This window comes from Balearica regulorum, chromosome 7 (genome assembly GCF_011004875.1).
Source record: "Balearica regulorum gibbericeps isolate bBalReg1 chromosome 7, bBalReg1.pri, whole genome shotgun sequence".
Classification (NCBI taxonomy): domain Eukaryota; kingdom Metazoa; phylum Chordata; class Aves; order Gruiformes; family Gruidae; genus Balearica; species Balearica regulorum.
The window spans coordinates 20,189,246-20,212,201 of record NC_046190.1 but is presented as its reverse complement, the minus strand read 5'-3'; the positions used below and the strand labels follow the sequence as shown (position 1 = coordinate 20,212,201).

The window sequence follows — 22,956 nt, the reverse complement described above, 5'->3', positions numbered from 1 at the left end:
TCTTGTTTGCTTTGGAAGGACAGAGGAATGGGGTCCTTACTCCAAGAACACTGGATACATTTGTCCAGCCCTGATGATGAAATGAGCTATTTATGAAAAAGCACCAGTAGGACAGTAATGTGTTACTCATGTGCATACTTCTTGCACAGTATTTTTAATCGTGACCTTAATAAACATTTTGACTCCCACCTGTAGGTACAAAAAATGCAGTGCTTTAAGGTTTGAATCACTGGCAGTAGCGAGCCACTCGCACAGCATTACTTTTTGTATTAGTTATCTCTGAAGCATTACCAGTGGCAAATCTGAATGTAAAAATAGCTGATGACTGTTTGTTTCATCTGTCTGTTACTTGACACCGCATGGTTATTCCAATACGTATGTTTGCCTCTTCCCCACCATGATCTCCGTTTGGTTTCCCCTTGCATGATAACTATTTAAATACATTTTACTAACTTCGGATTCCTTGCTCGCTTCACTTCACCTGGCTGGACAGGTCTGCAAGGGCTCGAGGGTTAGCTCCTCCACTTTTATTGTTTTATTTATTTTTCAGTGGTTGTTTCTGTTAAGATAACCATGTTCAGAAGGAGAGTCCGAAACACATAAATAATGGGAAGTGCTAATAGTAAGCAGGCTGCTGTAAAATGTGCTGGGGCTTTGACTTAAGGGAAGAAAGCACAGCCCTGCACTGTCCCTGATCAGGAAGCTGGAGCACAGAAGGTAAGGGGGAGGCGTATGGGTGTTTTTAAAGCAGGGAAATGGTAAAGAGTGGTGGTGTCTGAGCATGTGAATGTGTGTGCTCTCAAGGATCAGTTCTGTAATTGATGAAATAAGAGAAATCAAATAGCATTTATATCTTCTTTTTGGTGATTAGAGGTGGAAAGTCCTTTCATTTTGTCCAGCTTTTTTCTGCTCTGAAAAATGCAGGATTGTCTCTGAAAGTCTGTGTGTGGAAAGAGCCATACATTTGTATGCTGTGATTACTGTTTATGACATAATTATTTGGTAAAGGGGTATGATCTTTGTAAAAGACCAATAAATTGCTATGAAGCTCCATTTAATTGTCCTGCGCATTGTGCTGTAAGCAACTTTAAGCAAATATACATTGATTTTATTTTCCAGATGATTACTGCCTACAGATAAGATACTCTTAAAAAGTTTAGTGATTTGTATAGGGGTTTGAAAGCATTTTTAATTCTTTTTTTGGAACAAATAGGAAGAGAATAATTTAAATATTTTATAGAAAGCAATTAGTGTGCTACAGAGCCTGAAAAAGTAAAATAGTTCAAATACCTAGGCAGTGTTAAGCAGCCACTATAAATGACTGTGACTATGACCTGTATCCAATTTTAATCACTGGAAAAAATCTTAAATGGCATAAGCTTTTCTGAGTCCAGTTGTTGCAGAACTTCTTAATCTGCCATCCCAAGGAAGTGCATTTTATTAGCCTAGTTGCAGAACTTAGCAGCAAAATAAGAATGAAAATAATTAAAATTGAGCTTGAGAAGCCAAACTGCTTATGCTTTTTTAAATGTCCTGTGAATAGGCAATCCGATTAAGTCTGAATAGGAAATGTTTTCCAGCAGCAGGCCAAAGCGACTGTTTCACACTGACTTTGCACAGTATCAGCTAGAGGGTTCCTCGCTAGTCCTCTGCCACTGCAAGGAGGGAGGCTGGGGAGAAGGAAAAGTATGAAGAGATAAGAAGGAGAAATAAGCTTTCTGGACAGGTTCAAAATCCATAGCTCTCTTTCTTCATTTCTTCAAGGAATTTACCACGTAAAAAAACAAATGCTGTCAGTTAAATGCTTGAAGGAAATGCCTGTGGAAAATACTGACAAATAAAAGAGTCGCAGTATATTGGAGCTCCAAAACAACTAAGTTTCTCCATCCTTCCATGCTTGTCACTGGGAAGGTATTTACATACATATTCAAAACTTAGTTACTAAAACAGTTGTAGCAGGCACTCACCAGTGAACTTGAAGGCCACAGCTGGGTGGAAGTATAGAGGTATAATTGCATCCCTGCACCGCAAACCAAAAGCGCATGGAAATTTCACTCTGAAGTCTCTTATTCCTACCTGCTTCTCTGAAATGTTTGTCTTGTCTGTCCTTGCATTACTGGAGCTGTGCAAAAGCCCCATGAAAATGTAAATCCCTCCAAGACCAGAAAAAAAGCCAACTAACCCCATGAGACAGGTTGGGAGAAAATGGCACTTATCTCTGTAGGTCTTTCCTTTCTTTAGTCTAGCTGAGTTTACAAGCACAGAAAGTTGCTGGCAGAGACAAATTCTGCAAGTGGTCTTTAGCTGCAGGGTTCGCTGCGCTGGCTTGCCTGCAGCCAGCCAGGGTGCCAGGTCACACAGAGCTTTGTCTATTGTAAGCAAGGGGGTGAGTCCATTGCTTTTAGAGCTAGCGTGCTTTGCCTGAGGTAGTGTCGCATTTTGGGATCAGAGGTCCATAAGCCAGCTGACAGGTGTGTGGGGAAAGGGAACATAGTGGGGGCTGCGTGTGTGCGCTCATAGGGGAACTTTACCCTTGAGAAAAGGTTGTCCCTGTTCAGTCAAGCCTGCATATGTTTTTGGGTGGGTCAGTGATAGCTTATATATACATATCGAAAGGTGTATTTAAAAAAAAAATATTTTTTGTGTGTTTATTAAGCTTGGTGTGTTGTGGCTATATTGCTTCTTGCCAGGTTCTTGTGGCTTTCAAGTATGCATGATCAGAGAGACTGCCACTGAGACCCTCGTCCCTTAGCAGCCCCAGAGAAACTGAGGCAGCGTTGAAGCCATAAGAGAACAACCCTTCCCCAGAAGTAAGGTTTCCCTCTCCCTTGGGTTCCCCTGCCAAATGATCCTCTTTGGACACGTATAGAAAGGAGATATTTAATTATAGTCCTAGGGTTCTTTATCGTCCATCTCCTGTGCTTGCAAATAATGATATACAAGAAGGCATTAGCTAGTAATGATTAATCTAAATCATCTAGTAACAGTCAGACCAACCTTCTTATGAGCCAAGCAGGTCAAATAGTGATGCATCTTTATTTTCAGTCTCTCACATAGCTACATCCCAGTAGTTTCAGGGATGCTTTCCCTGTTACTTACACATTGTGTCTTGGGCTGTTTTGGGAACTGTGATAGGGCTATGACAGTCAGGTACATGAAGGCCACCTAACTCATACTTTCCACTTGGAAAAGACAGAGATGAAAATCCCTGCAATTTTTGGAAAAGTCTCTAAAAGAGATGCATGTGGTTAAAATTTGGCTACATCTTAACACGCAGAGTCAGCAAACAGCAGTATGTGGCAGATTACAGCTACTGCAGATCCTCAGTCTCAGATGTGCCTTTGTCTATCACCTTTACCTGGATCAGACATAACCTGTCATATCTTAAGGTTGGTTTGGCTGGCCTGTCACCTTCATTATAGACCCTTGTACAATTCTGCACACTTCTGATGGCTTCTGTTCTGTTGAGATGTATTTCAGGTCTATCCCCGTCCCCATCCTTTGCGTGTTTCAAAGCACAGGGCTCCACTGTGCAGAAATTGGAGTAAGTGCCGAGGGCTATCTGGGATGTTGGTGCAGAAGCAGCAGTATGTTCAGAGGGAACCAGACCCTGCAAACTGCATCCAGGATTTGTGCTGGGGCAGTGAGGCAGCATTCCTGACTATGATATTGTTGTTCACTGAGACTAGTTGTCTGCCTTGAAGTAGCGACATTAGGACTTAGTCTGTTTTTCCAAAACTGAGAAATGATTCTTTGAACTACAGGAGTTGTGACCAGGCCTGTTAATTGAATGAAGCCATAGACAAGTAGGTAGAATTGCCACTTGGGTTGTGGGGCAGAATTGAGAAGGGTGGGATGGGGAAGAAGTAGTGGCTGGTGACATCGCTAGGCTGCAGGTGATGCCATTGCCTGCCTGCAGGTTTATTTAGAGGGTCTGGGGGGGCCTGGAAAAGCACTGCAATGACAGCGTCACTGAGGTTGCTGAGGGACTGATTCAGCCAGAGTCATTGGAAGAAGTGTAGATTCTGCTTAAAATTCTTGTTATTTCCCTTTCTGTCTTTTGCATGTATCCTTTACAGAATAATCACAAGAAATGTCTTAGCATATCAACTGTAAAAGAATGAGGAGGTGCTTTGGGGACACACCAGTAAGTCATAACAATGAATCAGTCTCTGAATAGGGAGAGAGAATCTTCATTTCCCAGGGGAAGAAAAAAAAAAAACAAACCCTGTTGCACAGTGAAGAGGGAACTGGAAAGAGTTTCAATCTTGTTCAGGATGAGACCACTGGCCAGCTTTTGCTCCTCAGGAGGAGGAAAATAGTGTGGCCTCCAGAAATAACACTTGGGGGCAAGGGTGGGAAGGCCCTCCCCTGCCCTCTCAAGGTCCTCCCATGGGTAGATAGCTCGCTGTCCCATGGCCATCTTCCAGGTAGGAGGCAGGAGCAAGGCAAGCTACGGCTTTTGTTTTTCAACTGGAATGGTTCTGTTATCACAAATGGTTGAGGAGGGGTTTGTCATTGGAGGAAAGATGTTATGCAAATGGATGGTTGTGTGCTTGAGTCATATGCTCTGGCATGTATATAAGTGTGTCTTTCCCTCCCTGCCACACTGCTTGCTCAAGAACTGAGCTCACTTGACTGCACTTGAAAGCTATAGCAAGGTGTAAGATAGAAATAGCTCTATTCCTGCAGAATTCCAGCTCTATTTTCCTATTCCAGAAAACCTTGAAAACCAAAGTCTCCACCTTCTCTTTCCCACTCTGGTACATATACCTATTTGCCTTTGGTAACATAAGACAGGTATTTCAGGATATTGCACGTCCCTAAATCCCGTAGAATTCAGTGTGCTATAAAATCACTTAGAACTTGAAACAATTTTGAACCTAGCACCTACAAATGGCTTGAATTCTTTTCTTTATGCTTTTCTTTAAGCCCAGAAAAGTCCTTGTCCAAACCCTGGACATATCCAGAAGATATAAAGGAAAGGAGCAGGTGAGACTCTCAGTAAAAGAATAATACTTGTTTTCTGCAAGCCTTTTATTTCCTGAGACTGTATCCTGTGTGAGTGGGCGTGGGTCAGACTCTCCTTGTCAAAAAGCTTAAGTGGTCTAAGTGTAAACTTGACAGTGCAGATAATATCGGTGTGCTGGGACTGATGAGGATGGCAGTGTAAGTAAGTGGGAGATGGTTTCAGATTCCCCAGCCTGGAAAGAGAAGTGAGGCATAGCTGCTTGATAGCTGCAGATTTCCTTGTGTAGGTCACAGAGAATACACCTGCTTCTCTCTTGTGTCTAGCATACTTGCTGGTATCATTACAATTTTCCCGTGACAGGGGATGGGACTGTCAGGCACGCTCCTTCACAAGGCATCCAGGCCATTACGTTTATTTTCTTGTCCATGTGTTTTTCTTCCCTTCCCTCCTTGTCATCTCCCATCTCTAGCCACTGTGATGCTGCAATATCATACAACTTTCCCTCTGCTGTGGGAAAATCTCCTTTCTTCCACTCAGGAAGTGAAAACTTAGAAGCTTTCATCCTCTAAGCCTTGCTTAGGACTGCAAAGGAGATAAATACCTGTCTGATCAGCCAAAATCCTGTCAGTGCTAAGTGAGAGGCTGTACCAATGCAATGTCAGTTGTCACCTTGAACTAGTGAGGAAGGCTTGAGCCTTCATGATCTCAAAGAGAGATATAGGTATCAAGAACCTGAAGCAGAGCTGAGATCTTTGCAGTAAGTCAGTCACCTTGCAAACCCATATGGATTACAGTATAGAATATGACGCCAAGCTACAGCATCATACTCAGTTGAAGTTTGGGGTTTTTTGCAGAGGCTCCTGGTTAAGTACCGTGCCGTTGAAGGGCAGTGGGAAAGCACATTTTTGCCTTAACTAATGAAGGTTGAGCTCTTCTTGTGTGATTCAGAAAACAGATTTGGTTCCCTGCCCTGCCACGGATGCCCTGTTTGGTCTTGGGCAAATCAGTCATTTGAAGCTGGGCCTTAGCTGCTGATCTGTAGATGAGACAGAAATCCTGCTTGCAATGGGAGCGTTTGTAAGGATAAATAGCCAGGAGGTGTTCATGTACCATATTACTGGGGAGCTGTATAAATATCTCAGTATATAATGACTGACCTAGTTACAGACAGTGGCCTTTTCCAGTCAGACATTTAATGCCAAGAAATGCACTGTTTGGGTTCAGTTGCTTAAATGTCACTTGTCTGTGCTGACTTCAGGTCATGGGAGGACCATCATCCCTTTGCCTTGTGATTCTCGTAGGCTTGTGCTGTTTGTCAAGTGCTGCGCCTGCTCTTTGCCTGTGTTAGTCATGCGCTCTGTGTCTTTGTCTTCCTCCATCATTTCTGTGTGTTACTGACTCTTCAAAGGCAGCGGATAGGCTTCAGATAATGGAAGGAGTGAACAGGAGTTGCAAGAAAGCCTCGGTCCAGATACAATCCATTCTGAGAGACATCTCCTTCTTCCAGACTTGACAGGCCTCTTGGCAGAATGGGGCATTTGGAGGACGTTGAGAAAGGCAGTCCGGACACCAGCTGGAAATAACTGTTGGGTCTTTGCCATTGAACCAGAAAGGGAAAGGTAGAGAGACTTGACATGATTCTCCATAGCTGTCACAAGCCATCTCTGTTCCTCCCATTGTACTTCACATGAGGTCTTCATCTCTCAGTGCTTGAAGCTTTGTGGTCTGAGCTGAAGAGGTAAGCATTCCAGCTGGGGCCTGGAAGAGGTTCACATTCTTTGGGGAAAGGACACAGAGCAGGATACATAACACAAGGTCATTAACTAAATACGCTCCCTCCTCACATTCATACTTCCACCAGGTTGCACTGACCTTCCTTGAGCTGTGAGTCTGATGAGTCCCTGGTTGCAGCTCCTATGGCAACAGATGCGCTAGCTTCAGTAGAGCTCGCTGAGAGGAAAAGACTTCAGATGTTCTTCTTCAGAAAAAAATGGTTTGATTAAACAAATAAAATCACAATCATATTCATTTTAATGACATTTCCCCTAGAAAGATAATTGGATTTTTTTTCTTTTATCACTTGGAATATTTACTTAGGGAAATTTCAAAACAAGATCACACTCTCTTGCAATACCATCAGAGTATTGTTTGATGTGGAAAATAAAATGAAATGTTTCAGTTACTATCAAATAGTACACCTCTGACTTAAGGACAGTAATAATATACTATTTTTGCTATTATGGTATATATTACATGCTACTTCTTATGGCCTATAGTGTAAAAATAGGCCAATAATCTGAAATGAAAGGTATTTTTTAAGATTCTGAATGTAATTTTGAAATTTATAATTTATTTTTTCTTCAGAATCTTTATTCCATGTGAAATTTCAAAAACAATCTAAATAAGAACATCCTCCCATCACATGAACACATTTCCAAAAGATTACAGTGTCCATAGGATGGTGATTCAGACTGCCAGCCAGCTCTGCTGGTCCAGTCTGGGACTGCACAACACCTACCACACCACTCTTAGGTGTAGATATTCTAGTGTATATTGCAGAAAAGAGCAAAATTACTTTATCCCAAATTTACTGCTGTTGTCAGTGGTGAGTGATTGTCATGACTTAACTCAGCAGGCAGCTAAAAGAACCACACAGCCATTCACTCACTCCCTCCTTGCCCAGTGGGATGGGAGAGAGAACTGAAAAGAAAAAGGTAAAACTCATGGGTTGAGATAAAGACAGTTTAATATGACAGAAAAGGAAAATAATAGTAATAATAGAATATACAAAACAAGTAACGCACAGCAAAATTGCTCGCCACCTGAAATCAATGCTCAGCTAGTTCTCCAGCCAAACTGCCTCCCAGCCAACTCCCCCAGTTATATGCTGAGCATGACATCATATGGTATGGAATATCCCATTGGCCATTCTGGCTCAGCTGGCCTGGCTGTGTCCCCTCCCAGCTTCTTGGGTGCCCCCCGTCTTCTTGTTGGCAGGGCAGTATGAGAAGCTGAAAAGTCCTTGACTGCTTAGCACAGCTAAAATATTCGTGTATTATCAACATTATTCTCATCCTAAATCCAAAACACAGCATTATATCAGCTGCTAGTTAGAAAATTAACTCTATCCCAGCCAAAACCAGGATAGTGATACAGGTTAGAAAATCAGAATTGTCCAGAGGACATGATTTGGTGGCATAGCAATGTGGTATTGGTTCCAAATGCCTTTGCATGCTGGTCTGAATGCCACATGGGGGTGAGGTTTGGCTCTTCAGAGATGTTGAATTTCACTTTACTGTGGTTACAGTTACTTAGGTAGCCTTCTGGATAGTGCACCAGTGTCGGCTTAGGAAGTAGATGTATTTAGAGTCACCAATTCTGTTCTCAGTTATTCTACTGACGTCAGTAAAATGACTCTAGATTTATACCAGTGTAACTGAGAACAGAAGTTGGCCCAAAGTCAAGAACAGTCTCTCCTCTTCTCTGGCCCAGGACAAGCTGTTCGAGACACAATTGCTGGGCCAAATCCTCAAGGGGAATGGACCCCAGTCTACACTGGTTTGGTCCAGACACATGGTTCCTTCACCTTGCTTCCCAGTGCAATGATCATAGATCTGATGCTGGAATAGCTGAGGTCACCTCGTCCTATGCTAATTACTTCTGTCGCTGTTTGAGATCTTCACCCTAAGCTGGACTGACCTAGTTCTCCACCCTCCATCAGGTGGAGCAGGTATTTGTACTTGAGAAAATTCCCTTCCCCTAAGCAGGAGAATTCACTTTGACCACCCTTTATGACCACAAAGCATAGATTAAAGTGATCTTGTTGGATGAGGGAAATGGAAGCTTGTGCTAATAGCTTTCACTTTATCACCATCTTAATCCAGAAATTGCCTTTCTTGACAGTTTGGGGAACTGTGTCTGGAGCACCACTGTCTCTCTTGCCAGGCAGCTCCCCTCCTTGGTGGGGGGTGTTGTGATCCTCTCCCCAAGGGCTGCTCAGAGAGGCAGTGTGCCTGGAGCTTCCCAGGCAACATGACAGATCAGAGGGAACATTTGGCTCAATACAGCTCGATATGACCAGCCCATGTAGTCCAGGCAGCCCAGAGCAAGGGATGTTTAGGTATTCTCCTATTTCTCATGGTAAGAACACTGTTTGTCATGATGAGCCCCTAGAAGCCCAGAGCAACATCAGCAGCAACATGCATATGAGTAGAGCATGCCACTGAATAAACCTCAACCAGCAGTCATCACAGGGCTGTGAGTTTGGGCTGGAGCTGTGGATGGATGTGATACAGAGAGCACTACATGAAGAAACCAGCTCACAAGGATTTTAAAAAAATAAACCTTCCCTCTCTCTCCCTTCTTTTCCCATCATCAAGGAGAATGCAGTACTGCTGACTTCAGACTGCTATGAAACTCCCAAGGGCGCTGCCAAAATGCCACCGCAATGTCTCATGGCACAACATTTCAGCCAAATACCAGCCTAAAGGGGGTGGAGAAACCAACTGGCCCTTTATATATTGCAACAGCAGTGATGTCACACACTCCAACCAAGTTTGCTGTTTTGCCCAGCTCCTGTCTAGTGAAAAAAGTTGACATTCAGTCTGTGCCAGGCCAGGAATAGTCTCTGTAATTTAACCTCCTCATCACAACTTGCTAGGCACTTAAGAGAGCCACTGAAAAAAGCCTCCTATTTAAAAGAGAGGAAAGGTTGGTTTCTGATTAACCTTGTTGAAATCTGTACATTCATGCAAGCTTTTTTGGTAGTTCATATCAGGTGATGCCTACTGCAAACACCTCACTTGTTTCTTAGCATTTCCCAAACAGTTCCAAATGGCTGGTGTTGCTTTCCTCTGTCTTGAAAACAGCCCAAATTCAGGCATCCTTAAATATTTTAACTAGCTGAATCCTGACATAAGCTCAAACACTGCACCTTGCTTGCTGGCTGCCATGTTTGTCAAAAAAAAGTAAAGAAATGGGACTTGACCAGGTTATTAAACCAGCTATGAACAGCTTCTTTGCCAAGTTCAGAAGTTGCCATCATACCTATACAAGGGATAGAGAGATCAGTACAGTGCTGCTGTTTCAGTCCTGTCTTGGCAGTGATCTGCACCTCAAATGCTTGGTGTAGATACAGCTTTTCCAGCTTGAAACATTACACTGCCTAAGTACCAGTATTATGGCCAGGAGAGACAAGGATCTTCACAAAGGTTTCAGAGACAGTGGCAGTTGCTATTCTTTTTTAATCAGTGGTGCTGAGGTTTTTTGGTAACAGTGACTCCATCTAGGAAAATAATTGCTGAGATTACATCATGATATCCATGTTTATTGTTACCTTACTCACTTTTCATCAAATGTTGTCAGTTTACAAGATGTTTCTTCAGACCTCTGCCCATGAGATCTGAAAGCCAAGCTTCCTCCTAGTTCAGGCACCACCACTGATAAATAGTGATAAACATTGTGCTACTGGAATTTAGTCAACAGCCCTGTTCATGAGCAAGCCAGAACATAATAACAATCTCCCATGGCTGTATCGGCTTTGCACAGTTAAGAGTATCACAGAAGCAGTAAAATAATTGTAATTTAACCTCTGAGCAAAGAGATAACTGAGTACACATCTCTGCAATGAGGATGCCCTTTAAATCTGGCGGCAACCAGACATATCGTTGTGGTTTTTTTCTTTGATTTTTACTTTTATTTACTCAGACATCTTAAACCACAAAAAGCTCCGACTGGTACAGGCTTGTCCCTAAACTAAGACTGACAACTGTCCTTTCTTAGGTAAGGTGTAGGAGACCATCCCAGTGGGTGAGCCCTTGTTGCCGCTTTTGGCAGTGCGTTTTGAATACCATGGGCTGACACAAAAGCTCTCTTAGAGGAGACCCTTACTTCAGGAAAATCTACTGTATCTACAGCTATGTACTATTTGCATTACCTCAGGGCCAGGCAGTTCTCCTTGTAGGAAATGGATATATTCTAGCAAAGATTAAACAAACTAGTCTGAACCTTGGGGGTCTCCACAGCATAAGAATGGCAGCAACGCACATTCACCATAGCTGAGCTTTCCTTTAGCACCTCCTGACTCTGGTTCGTGCATGGAAGCAAAAAGATGTTTTGTTTAGTGCTCCTCACCATCCCAGCTGTCGACCTTTCCTCTCCTTTACAACAGGGACAGTGAAAAGGATGGACTTTCAAACCTCAGCTGCATTAGTTCCCAGTCCACCAGAATGACATCCGTCTATACTTGTTGACAGCAAGAAGTCATATACGGGTGGAGTGAAGGCACACATTTTCCTCCACAGTCCCTCTGAAAGGGTGGCACGGCAGGGACATAGACAGCAGCAGGGAAGAAGTCATCTGGCATAACCCCTCTTTTTAGCCTGGAGACGTCACCCAGCCTTTGCAATGGGCAGCCTGCCAGGACACCATTGCTCACTCAGCTGTTAGTCCCTGCTGGGGCTACCAGGGAGTGCTGGAGGTTGTAATAGTTGTTTGCTAGGAACCTGACTGCACTCCGCAAGCTACCAAGCCCTTAGGGTATCTGCTTATTATCACTCTGGGATGGATACCTGCCTCTTCCAGTAAGAAGTCCTGTAAACTACTCCTAAAATCATTGTAAAACGTGAATGAACAGATACATGAATTAATACAGCACAAGATAATCTTCAGATTGTGCAAATAACTGTCTTTGTTTTCGAATTTCAGAGTTCACTTAAAATCAAAAAATGCTGAAGGTCGGAAATATCCCGGGACACTACTTCTGTCGAATCTACATCATTAGACTGTTTCTACCTCCTCACTAAAGATGGCCAGAAATGAAGCCAAATACAAACATGAGAGGGAGTTCTAAAGATGAGAAGCCAAATTACATGGCTGGTATGTACCTGTACTTCCCACTCATGTAACAGTTAAGAATCAAAACCAACAGCAGGATGGCCTTTCATTTGTTTTCTCTTTTTCTCTAGCTGCATTATACACAAAAATGTATGTGCAGTGGGGGGAGTGAAACTCACTTTTGAAAAATCTTTGTACAAAGTAAAATGGAGAAGCTCTATTAAGCTCACTTTATTTCTGGTGTAAGCCTATTGTAGCTCTGCATAAGTCATTGGAATTGTATGGCTGGAAGGACAGAATCAAGATTCACTATGGTACTTTGAGTCTAAAAATAGGTTGGCTGAGGTTTTGGGGTTTTTAAAATAGAAAAGGTGAGGAGTGTTTTCATTTGAAGAAACAACTGAGCCTGAGTAACTCAGGTGATTAAGCCCAGTTTCTCTGACTTTTCATACTTTGACCAGCACTGAGTTATCATAGGGAAAAAAGTGCCCTTTCCAAGAGTCTCACTGAAATGGGCCAAAGTGGAATCATGGATTTGGACAGCTGGTGGGGCTGAAATCTGGATCTGGATTTCATTGCTCAGTTCTACAGTGGATCCAAGCTTGAGATGGAGATAGCTTCCACCTATGTAGAAGCTGGAAGGTGCTGTAGATGTGAACTGTGGTGTTTCAGCTCATCACAAGTTAATGGTGCAATTGTACTAGAAAATGGAGATACAAATCAGACTTTCCTTGAGGAGTCCAAAAGGACTTTCCTTTTAGCTAGCTCTTGAATATGCTTTTAAACTGAGTCTTGCTGTAGTTTAGCAAATACCCTGCTCAAGCCCTTGAATGTGAGAATAAGTATCATCTAAAGAGTTTACAGAATAAATTTTAAAGAGTTTTAGTGTATAGATTTCAAGTGTAGCTGAAGGGTCTATTTTGCTTATACTTGTTCCATCCAAAGATTCCCCCATCCTGTCTTCATACTGATGTGGAGATAGACAAAACCCACAATGCTGTGGGCCCTGACTGTGCATCGTAATCAGGGATTAATGGAAGGCTGTGATATTTTTACTTGTGTTGAATGGGTTACCTTTTGCTCTCAGCAGTTCTGGAACTGAAACCAGATGTTCCCTGTGCTCCTTTAGTGGCTCTACTAGAGTCCCCTAGGCACTCCTGCCTTCTGCTGGCTAAGCTGATATTAGCAGCCTCTTCAGTTTCAATATACCAACTAACCGTATCTGGATATGGGTGTCTAAAGGATTTTACCCCAGCAATATTTGCTTGGAACGTGCTAATGCACAGCAAATCTTCTTTACTTGTGGTGCCATTCCACTTTCTCAAACGAGGGTTCTGCTCAGGGTAATTGTCACAGCAAAGCTCCAGCCTGATACGAGCAGGTTCATCTCTATAGACTTCATTTTCCACTCATGAGCTAACAAGTAAGTGAAAATAGAATCTTCTATAACTTTATATTTTACAAAATATTTTACATTATAATTATGATATCTTGTCCGGTGAGTTTTATCAAACTTTCTTTCATTAAGTAACTTTTCTCCCTTTTTATTACTAATTCTTCCTGGCCAAAAAAATGGCTAACCTTCTTAGCTAAATACACCACAGCACTTGGAAGTTTTTATGGTTGGAGGTATGAAAAGGGAGGTACATGAAATTTGGCTCTTATATCCTTGTTTAAGAGCCCAAGTGAAAAATCTGAGGTGAAAACACTTTTTTTTTTTTAATGGCATTTTCCAGAAATTAAACTATCTACCATGAGCTACTCAAATTGACCAAAATAACAATTATTTTTCATGTTGTTTATTGTGTTGCTAGCATCTTGTTTAGAATACATGTAGGAGCAAATTAGTCAGTGACTGATATATCTGGTAAATGCTATCTGTCTAATAGGGTTAATATAGAAAAAAATTGTAATTTATAATTTTTGGCTTTGCAGAAAAGAAAGTTTCCTTCAGCTATTCCGTCAGATGAATCGATGTGCAGCAGCACCGTCTGGAGGAATCACTTTGTGCTTGTGAATTGCAAACAGCTGGAACCATCCTACACAATCATCTGCCTATTTGACACCTGAAGTTAATCCTTTGGATAATTCATCCATGACTCCCATGAACAATGCAGGGAAATAAGAAACATACAGAAGGACATAGTGACTCCTCAAGTATTGGGAGTCTCCTGGATGACACAGACAGAGAGGTGAGCAGTCTCACAGATCGGGCTTTCAAAAGTTTGTGTGTGGCAGAACTTGAAGACTCTTACAATGAACCAGATCTTGCCATTTCACCTGACTTCGCCCTCCAATTCTCTGCTAAATTTCACCCAGGGACGTTAAACCATACCATCAAGAAAAGCAACATCTGTAACAAACTAACAGCAAGAAACAATGAACATACAAAATGGGCTTCAACATTCCAGCAGTTACCAAAGTGTACTCCAGAGGAGAAAAGGATTGCTAAAAACAATACCTTTGCCACGGAAAGGAAAAAGCTGAATTTGCCGGTCCCTGGTCCAAGGAACAATAAACATGTTTCAAAAGTGTCCTCATTGATTAAGACATTTGATAAGACTGCAGACCAAGGGTCAGGAGATTCCCTGATAGCCCTTAAGCAGCCCATTAAGAATAGCTTTCAAAAATGTAAATTGAATCATGGAAACGATATGGCTTGCTGGGATGACACAGACATTTTAAGCATCCACAAGGAACTTTCTGAATTTTCTGAGGCTAGTCATGGTAGCCACAGTCTCAGCAGCAAACATGAGCCACAGAAAAGACCTAATAAAATAGACCTGAGTTACTGTGGCTCTGATGGTTATTATCCTGTGCTGATTGAGATGTCAAAAGTAGCCAAGTCAAATTTTTCCCGTTCGTCTAAAAAGGCTTTAAAAACCAAAAGTGTGAAAGTTAATGAGCCAGCAAAAAAAGGTAATTTTCTTCACAGTGAGAATAGTGCTTTTGAGTCATGGAATGTTCATCATAAAAAACTGACTGAAAAGGAGGAATTTGTTGGTATAAAAACAAAAAAGGAAGGTCTTGCATACTTGGAAGAAGCACCATGTATTAAAGGATCCCGCACACATGAACAGAAATTACCACCTGACAAGATCACCATTGCTAAGAAGCAGGAAAAAGATTTTCAGATGGAGCCAGCTCCACCAGAAGCTGCTTTCAGCATCCCTCTTCCAGCTGTATATGTACCTCAGGGCCCCCTCCCTTCAGAAACCAAATTTCATGCTGCTCTTCCTCCCGCACCCCCCCCCTAGGATCCATGTGCACCAGGGTCCTCCTCGGCCACCCCCTGTCCCGCAGACACTTCCTCTTCCACCCCCCACCCAGCAGGGCCGTCCCCCAACACCCCCTACCCCTGAAGCCCCTCCTGTGCCACCACCCCCAGTGCCAGCTCAGCTTTCCCCTCCTGCCATGTCCCAAGCCTCCGTCTCACCCCAGTCTGTGTCCTACAGGATGGTTTCACCCTCACTCATGTCCCAAGCACCCAGCCCACCTCCACAGAGACCCCTAGCCACCTTAACCAGAGAGGAGGCCCTTAGTCCCCAACTGGGCAATAGTTGTCCACCATGGAGAAGACAGAGGGCTACAAAAGGGGCAGCAGAGAAGAGACAGACCTCAAAGGAGAATTTCACAGCCAGTGATGACATGGTTTCGTTGTCTGAAAAGGCAACTGGTGCTGAACCTGGTCTGGATGTGACTCCTCTGGCTAAACAGGTAAACTCCCCTGGATCCATCAGTCCCTCTTTCAACATCACCGAACTCTTAACACCCATCATACCACCAAAACAGGAGGTGGACCCCCTGGAAAGCGAGCTGATCCCACTGACACCTCCTCCCACTGAGAGCACGGCAGCGAGAGACCATGAGGGGAGCACATTTGATGATTACAGGTCTCGGGATAGTTACAAATCGAAAGCATCGAGTCTGTTATTCAACTTGAAGGATGTGCGTAAACGTGTTAAAAGCATTTATACTCCTTCTCCCCTGTTAAGGGCCTTGGAAGAGAAAAATAAAAATAGGGAAAATATACAGGAAAGTACAAAAATGAATGCCTCACTGTCAACTTCACAAGAAAAAAATAACAAAAATATTGCAGAGAAAGATGAATTGGGTGATATAGCCTCTGTATTGTCTGGCAGTGCTCACGAAAAGGACAATAAAGCTGATTTAACTAGACACTTTACAGACAATTACCTGACTTTGAGTTCACCCCAGACAACAGCGGACCTTTTATTTTACCAAACTGGAGACAACTTGCAGCAAGACGACTCAAAACATGAAGGTCTGGTTAAAAACACAAGGGGTAATGAAAACTTCCCCTTGTTCAGGTATGAATCAAATGAACCTGATCTAAGGAAACATCTGCAGTATCCAGCACTGAAGCCATTCAGTAGAAACACTGCAGATACAACAGCTGGGCAGCCTGTGCAAAATCCCAGTGTCCAGGGTGAGGAAAATGAGAGACAGGCTGCTAATTGGAATGAAGAATTTGCCTTCAAAACACTCCCAAATCAACTCTCACCAGCAGAGGATGTGCCTTACAGTGACATCCAAACCAGTATGGTGGTAACTGGCCATGAAGCACAAGGCAAAAGAAGCAGTAGTTCTTCGGAGCAATCTTTTGTCTCCACAGTAGAGCAGCCACTTCACGAGGAGCCATTTCCACTGGTGCCCCTGATGCAGAAGGCATGCCTTCAAGAAAGCCACAAGACTAAGAGTGAAATGGGTGCAGACAGTAAAAAAAGCCACAAGGAGAGAGGGAAAGAGATTGGTGGAGATGAACTGCAATATTATGCTTCTATCAGCTCTGGTACTGGTGCAGCAGAGAAGAAGGAGGGTAGGGTTACTGGGAATGAACAGAGTAGCTTGATGAAAGAGAAGCTAAGGAGAGAGAAAAGGGAAGAGGCCAACAGCGTGGATTCTGCTTCCAACGGTGTAAGGGACACGTCCATCCCCAGGTCCGAGGAGCCACAAACACCCCCATCTTCGAGCTCAACAAAACCCAGTCTGTTTATGATTAAAGATAACACATTCAGGTCACCTCAGGTAATAAGGGCTGTCAAGCTGCCCCTGTTCAGGTCCTTTTCCCTGGATGATACAGTGAGCAGCAGTTATAAGGAAATGGAAAGTAGGTTTGTGCCCCCAGCAGAGCACAACAAGCAGCACCGGAACATGTTGCATGCCCAGGAGGCAGGCTGGTCGGCATCGAGGAGCAGAGGGCTGCAGAACGTGAGGGATGGAGCAACCGACAGAGGGAAAGAGCCCAGTGAGCCTGGATCTACTTCAGTAACACTAGGTCCCAGTCTTCTGGAAGACACAGAGAGCTTTTCATTAGGGAAGCTGATGGAAGAAGATGAAGAGACTTATGCTTTGTTAAATAAAGTTGGGAAAATGAATGAGGAAAGTGTCTGCAGAAGGAAAGAGAAGTCTCAGACTAGAAAGGCAAGACACAGCTTAGCACAGCCATATTTAGGTCTGGAAAATGACCAAGCACGAAATAAACCCAGCTATCCCACAGAAAGAAAGACAAATTACTTTAAGAATCATAATTTATCTAATCGCAGAGGTGGCTCTTGTGCAAAAAAAATAATCACTAGGGAGACCATTTCCCCTGTGACTGGCTCCATATCAGAGGACCACATGTATTCTCCTGTATCCCATGAAGCTTTAGAGGACATCCTACATATGGAAGATGCACCGGTTTTGTTAGACAGTCTTGCATGCTGTGCTGTTGCAAGCCCCAGGTCAGGCAGCACAATGCACTCCATTGCTGCCAGTTCATCATCAGACAAGCTAACAAGAGAGAAAGAGAGTGTTATAAACCCTGCCTTGCTAAACATGGCACTAAAGAGCCAAGCTGATATGTCTGCAGAAGAGATACTTAATTCAGCACAGAGGAATCTCCCTTCTGATTCTGCAGGGGAAGCTGAGAGACTGGAGCCCAGGGGACTTGGGGAGAGAGCAGCAGGTAAGCCTCCTGCTGTGCCACCAAAAACAGAAAAGGCTCTGCGGCGGGCCAAAAAGCTGGCCAGCAAGAGAAAGAAAATGCAAGAGCAGCAGAAAAAACATCAGACTGAGCAGACTGATGCTGTAGGGAGAAAATCTTCTCATTCTGGAAGACCCAGTGGTGCATCAGCAGTAAGCCCTTCACCCTCTTCGACCCAGCGTAAAATCCTCCAAGACCCTGACTCTGGCCAATACTATGTAGTTGATTTACCAGCTGAAGTTAATTTAAAGACATTTTATGACCCAGAAACTGGCAAATATGTTCAAGTTTCTGTCCCTTCCTCGGAAGAGAACTTACACGAGCCCCCCTCTTCAGAAATTATGAATTCTCCCTATGCCTCCTACCCTAGAGTGCTGCCTTTACCAGCTTCATCTGTAGCAGTGCTGAAGTCACCTTCTCAGCTCTCCGAACCTACCTGGTTAATGCCAGCTGTACCAGGAGAAACAGCTGAACTACCTGAAGACGGCCAGCAGGACTACAGATATGCTGAATCTGTGGATACTCAGCCCTATATTGAACCAGCCTCTTACCCCTACAGTCAAGATGCTGAAGAAACTCAAGGTCACTTAAGAAAGGACACGAGCCCAACACCAAATACTGACATAGTGTCCCTCACCGATTTAGATGATTTTGCTGCTGAAGGAGTATCTTGAAAACTGAAGTAACAAAATATGCCAGGTACTGTTTTTAAGAACCATTTGGACAGACACATGCACACAAAAGCACATGCAGGTTTGATGTTTGTACAACACTATGTCTGAATCTCATTGTGGCTTGGGTGGAAGGAAAATGAAAGCTGACCATGTTGAAAGATGCAAGGTGATGATCGCTCTGAAGAAGTGTGAAGTTGAGTAAGCACCAAATTATCAGTGAGATGAAGGGGCAATGCCAGCTAAACAAATAAATACGACAGTATGAAGCCACTGCTTGCTGCTGCTGCTGCTTTGCCATTATGATGGCTGGGATTGCCAAAGCAAGTGTCCTTTTGCCCAGATGTGTTGCATGATATATGACACAAAGTAAAATGTATGAGACCATCCTGTCCATCCTGTGAGACCTAGGACAGATGCTGCATCTACTGAACTTTCCTCACTCACTGCCTTTGAACTATATTGACAGGTAGAAAGCATGTGGCTACAAATATGCCATAAACCCAAGATTCATTTTTTTGCACACATTGATTGCCCAGATGTTATTGACAAGAAGATTGCTTACTGGATGCACAATACAACAGCCATGTCAAAAACCCTTTAAACAACTAGAATACAGTTGCAGCTGCTCTAGACTTCTTGTATACTTTTGCAGTGTCCACTAACATGCTGCTGAATTCATTTCTTGATAATCTCCAAATAAGTTCCCTTAGAGTCAGGGGTTATTTATAATGCAGCTTAAACCTTCAACTTCTCTTGATACTTGGCCTGAAATATTTTTGTAAGGAGCAAGGTTGAATGAAATCCCATAATAGTATTTAATTTTTTTGTTGTTGTTGATAGGATGAGAAGACCTTTGCTTATTATTATTGAAGTGCTTTTGTTTTGTTTTGTTTTCAGGATCCCACTGAACTATGCACTAACTTTTAAAACCTGAAAAACATTGTACCTAGTTTTGGTCTTGTGAATTTATGAATTCTGTGGTTCTAAAAAAAAAAAAAAAAGAGAGAGAGAGAGAAAAAACATCCAAAGTATTAATTTCTAGAAAAGTGCTTCTTTGGATTATCACTTTTCTTTGAAAGATCTGTATCAAAATATCACTCATTCTTGCATAAGCTCTTTTTTATCATCATAGATAATGAGAGAACCTTGGTGAAAAGATGGAAAAATTGAATGTAATATGCCTGCTTATAAATATCTGTATTTGGAGTATTGGTTTCCTTTTCCTCTGTGTCATTTTCATACTGTTTACCCCAATTAAAACTGAAGTGCAGGAGCTCTAAGAAAGAATGATACCAGTGACTTTCAGCCTGATTCACATCTCAGGCTATTTTTACCGGATTGTTTTCAGTGAAGTGACTTTTGACTTCCTGAAAAAGAAAAGGAAGAATCGAGCCTTTTGCTAATAAATACAATGTTGGGATGGGACACAGGCACTGCCCCACTCTCACAGTTAAATATTTATGATAGAGATTTTCTTCAGTAAATTCTTAATTTCCCAGGACTGAGGCTGCTCTCAGGACACAGACCAACACTTTGGTGGTTTGGCTCCTTCCCTAAGCTGAACTCAGCTCCCAGCCTTCCTCCATCCCTGACAGAGCCGTGCGTTCAGAACCTGTCCTGATCCCATCACACACTTCCTTCTGTCAGCGCTGTTTGCTAAAACATTTCCCACAGAGGGGCTAGGCAGACACTAAGGGCATCTCTTTGTTAATCTCATTGGGGTTTGGATTTCGCCTTTAATGATTTTCTAAAATCTGTTTTGCCTGTTATGCAGAGTTGTGTCAAATTTGCCATTTAGTGATTTGGCAGGGACAGTTGCAGCAGAGGTATGGGGTGGAAATGAGAAGCTTGTACTGGTTCAGTTTGGGCTTTGAACACATTCAGCCAAATGCCCATATTTGAATAAGCATTTATTGTTCAGTCTCCACCATTGAAAGCTTTCAACACCTGACTGGATACAGCCCTGAACAACCTGGGCTGGCCTCAGAGCTGACCCTCCTTGAGAAGGAGGTTCATCCAGAGATGTCCTGAAATCTCTTGCAACCTGAACTATCCTATGATCCTGTTCTGCAAACATTAAAATTTTTAAACCATCTTTGGCTTGGAACTCAGAAAATGCAGTCTCTCCTGGGAAAGGGCTCATTTTTAAAGAAATAAAAAAGAATTTGACAAGGATCAATTTTCAAATTGTTAAATTAAGGGAAATGGCTCCTATTATGAATATTTTTGCTTTTTTTTGGTCACAAATATTTTGCTAAACTGGCGTGGTGCCATTGATGTGGCACTTCTCTGTTGCTGTCCTTGTATATGGACTAATGACTATCCAGTACAGAGCAGAATGTTATCTACATGTTAAAATATAGATAAATAGATCTAGCAAAGTTTTCCACGGTACACTTAGACAGAACCTATGTAATCTGAAAGTCTACCAGAGTGCACAAGCCTTTTTTTTTTTTTTTTTTTTTCCCTGTTTGATATTAAATTTAAATGCCCTTAACAGCCACAAGTCAAGAAGTAGGCAGGCTCTCAGAGGACAGGATAAAAGCATGCTTTCCAAAGGGAGACTGTGGATACAGAGTATGTGTGCATAGATATAAAAGAAATGGTAATTTGATAGGTAAAATATACAACCGCATTAAAAAAAAAAAATCCCTTTTGCTTGGTTAACTGTCATTTGTTTTGTAGATATGCACACTTCTGCACCCTTTTTTTTCGAGGGCCGCCTTAAACTCTTATTGTGGAGAATGAGATCCTCCAATATACTACTTTTAGATATGCGAGGAAAACAGTATATTTTTAACTCTACTGTGAAGGCAAACTGAAACATGGGTATCTGAAAAGGAGCCAGTCCTAACTTGGACACCTAATACACTTCAAGTAGGATTTCTTTATTTTGGCCAATACTTTCTGCTAGCTGAAGGGAGCTGCATTCACAGCAAACTGTGTCTCTAAACATGCACTTGTCCCAAAGGGAGTTTTGACCTAGAGAATTTGTAGCTAGATGAAACAAACAGAACTGGGGAGTTTTGAAAACAAATATGAAAATGTTTGTCATTATATATCCAGAGCTTTCCCTACAGCACTTTTCCACAAGGAGTGAAAGATATTATAAAAGTGTTGCTCCATGTCCCAGCCTGGTATTGACTCCATTTGAGTATGAACCCATCAGCAAACCTGTCTCTGGCCTAGACCGTTCTGTTGGCCAACGTCTTGCTAGGCCATGGGAGTGTGTGTATGTACAAACATACACATGAATGCACATAAACAATATAATATATATAAATATATAAATATTATATGTATTTAATATACCTATAAAACTGGCATTTGCGTATCAGTATAACACAGCAGTAATGCCTGTGGTGGTGAACACAAAATTTTGTGTGTTAAAAGGAAGACAAATGACATCTTTTGAAATAACAATTTTTTTTTTTCCTTGCCCTTTTCTGTTTGTGTTTGTTGGGTTGTTGTTTTTGTTTTTTTTTTTTCCATTGCTGCTGTGAGAAACTAGGATGGAAGAGGTCATTACTAGGCAAAATGACAGCTGTGAATTGACCTCTTTCTTTGGGGGGGTGGGCTATGGGAAACGTGCAATAGTCATGAAAGCAGTTGTAGGAAAGCACTGTTGCACCATTCAAACAACAGTGACATTAAATCATAGGTTAAAGAGGTGCTGAGGCAAACTAAGTTGAATTCTGCCTTGCCAGCAGCCAGTGGTTAGGGCTAAAGAACACAGCAGGCTCTCTGCATGCACAGAAGCACAGCAGGCTGAAGGGAACAGAGGGCCATTGCTTTCACTGCTCCCTTCTCCTGCACATGACCTTTTTTGCATGTTGCATTTCTGAGTGTCCTGAGGCTCGTTTACAGCGGTGGTTCTTCTTTGGCAGATGTGACTGAGGCCAAACCTGCCTTACCTAGTCTTTGGCTCTTGGGCCAGAACTGCCTCCCTTTGAACCTCCTTCTACTTCTGGCGCAAGCTGTCACACGGCAGACTTGGACTGCCATCCCACAGCCATGGCTCTGTCCCAAGAGCTCAAATTTCCTCATGCAAAATGATGGATTTGTTTTAGAGATTGCAGTTTAATTAAAATGGCCTACATGTGTGGATTTTTATCAACTCCTCATTGGGTGTTCAGTGCCTTCCTAAGTCATCTGTCCAAGAAAATGTGTGTCATTGGCACATTATATTGATGCAACTGTATTTGCAAATAAGTAATTATTTATTAATTAATTAATAAAATAAATGGGATTTGTTTTACAATACGGGAATGACTTCTAGCCAGCTTTTTCATTGTTATTATGTCTCATTGTAATTTTATCTGCAGTTATGCCGGCAGAAAAAGTCATCAACATGGAAGTGTGTGTTTGTGTGTGCATGTGTGTGGTACACAATTAAAAGATCTAGGAGATGAGTGCATGCAGGGCATCTGCCCCTTCCTCTCCCTCCTAAAGAGAGGGAGCAGGATGCTGGGCAGAAACACCTTTAG

The 22,956-nt window shown here is 42.5% G+C and overlaps 1 protein-coding gene across 1 annotated transcript in view; it reads left to right on the top strand.

Moving 5' to 3' along the window:
- C7H10orf71 (chromosome 7 C10orf71 homolog) overlaps positions 1 to 22,732 on the top strand; it is a 33,334-nt gene extending 10,602 nt beyond the window's left edge. The window contains 3 exon segments of the mRNA XM_010306328.2: positions 11,678 to 11,848; positions 13,742 to 15,051; positions 15,053 to 22,732. Coding sequence (XP_010304630.2) covers positions 13,918 to 15,051; positions 15,053 to 18,469 — 4,551 coding nt within the window. The 5' untranslated portion in view covers positions 11,678 to 11,848; positions 13,742 to 13,917 and the 3' untranslated portion in view covers positions 18,470 to 22,732.
- Positions 22,733 to 22,956: the final 224 nt, after the last annotated feature.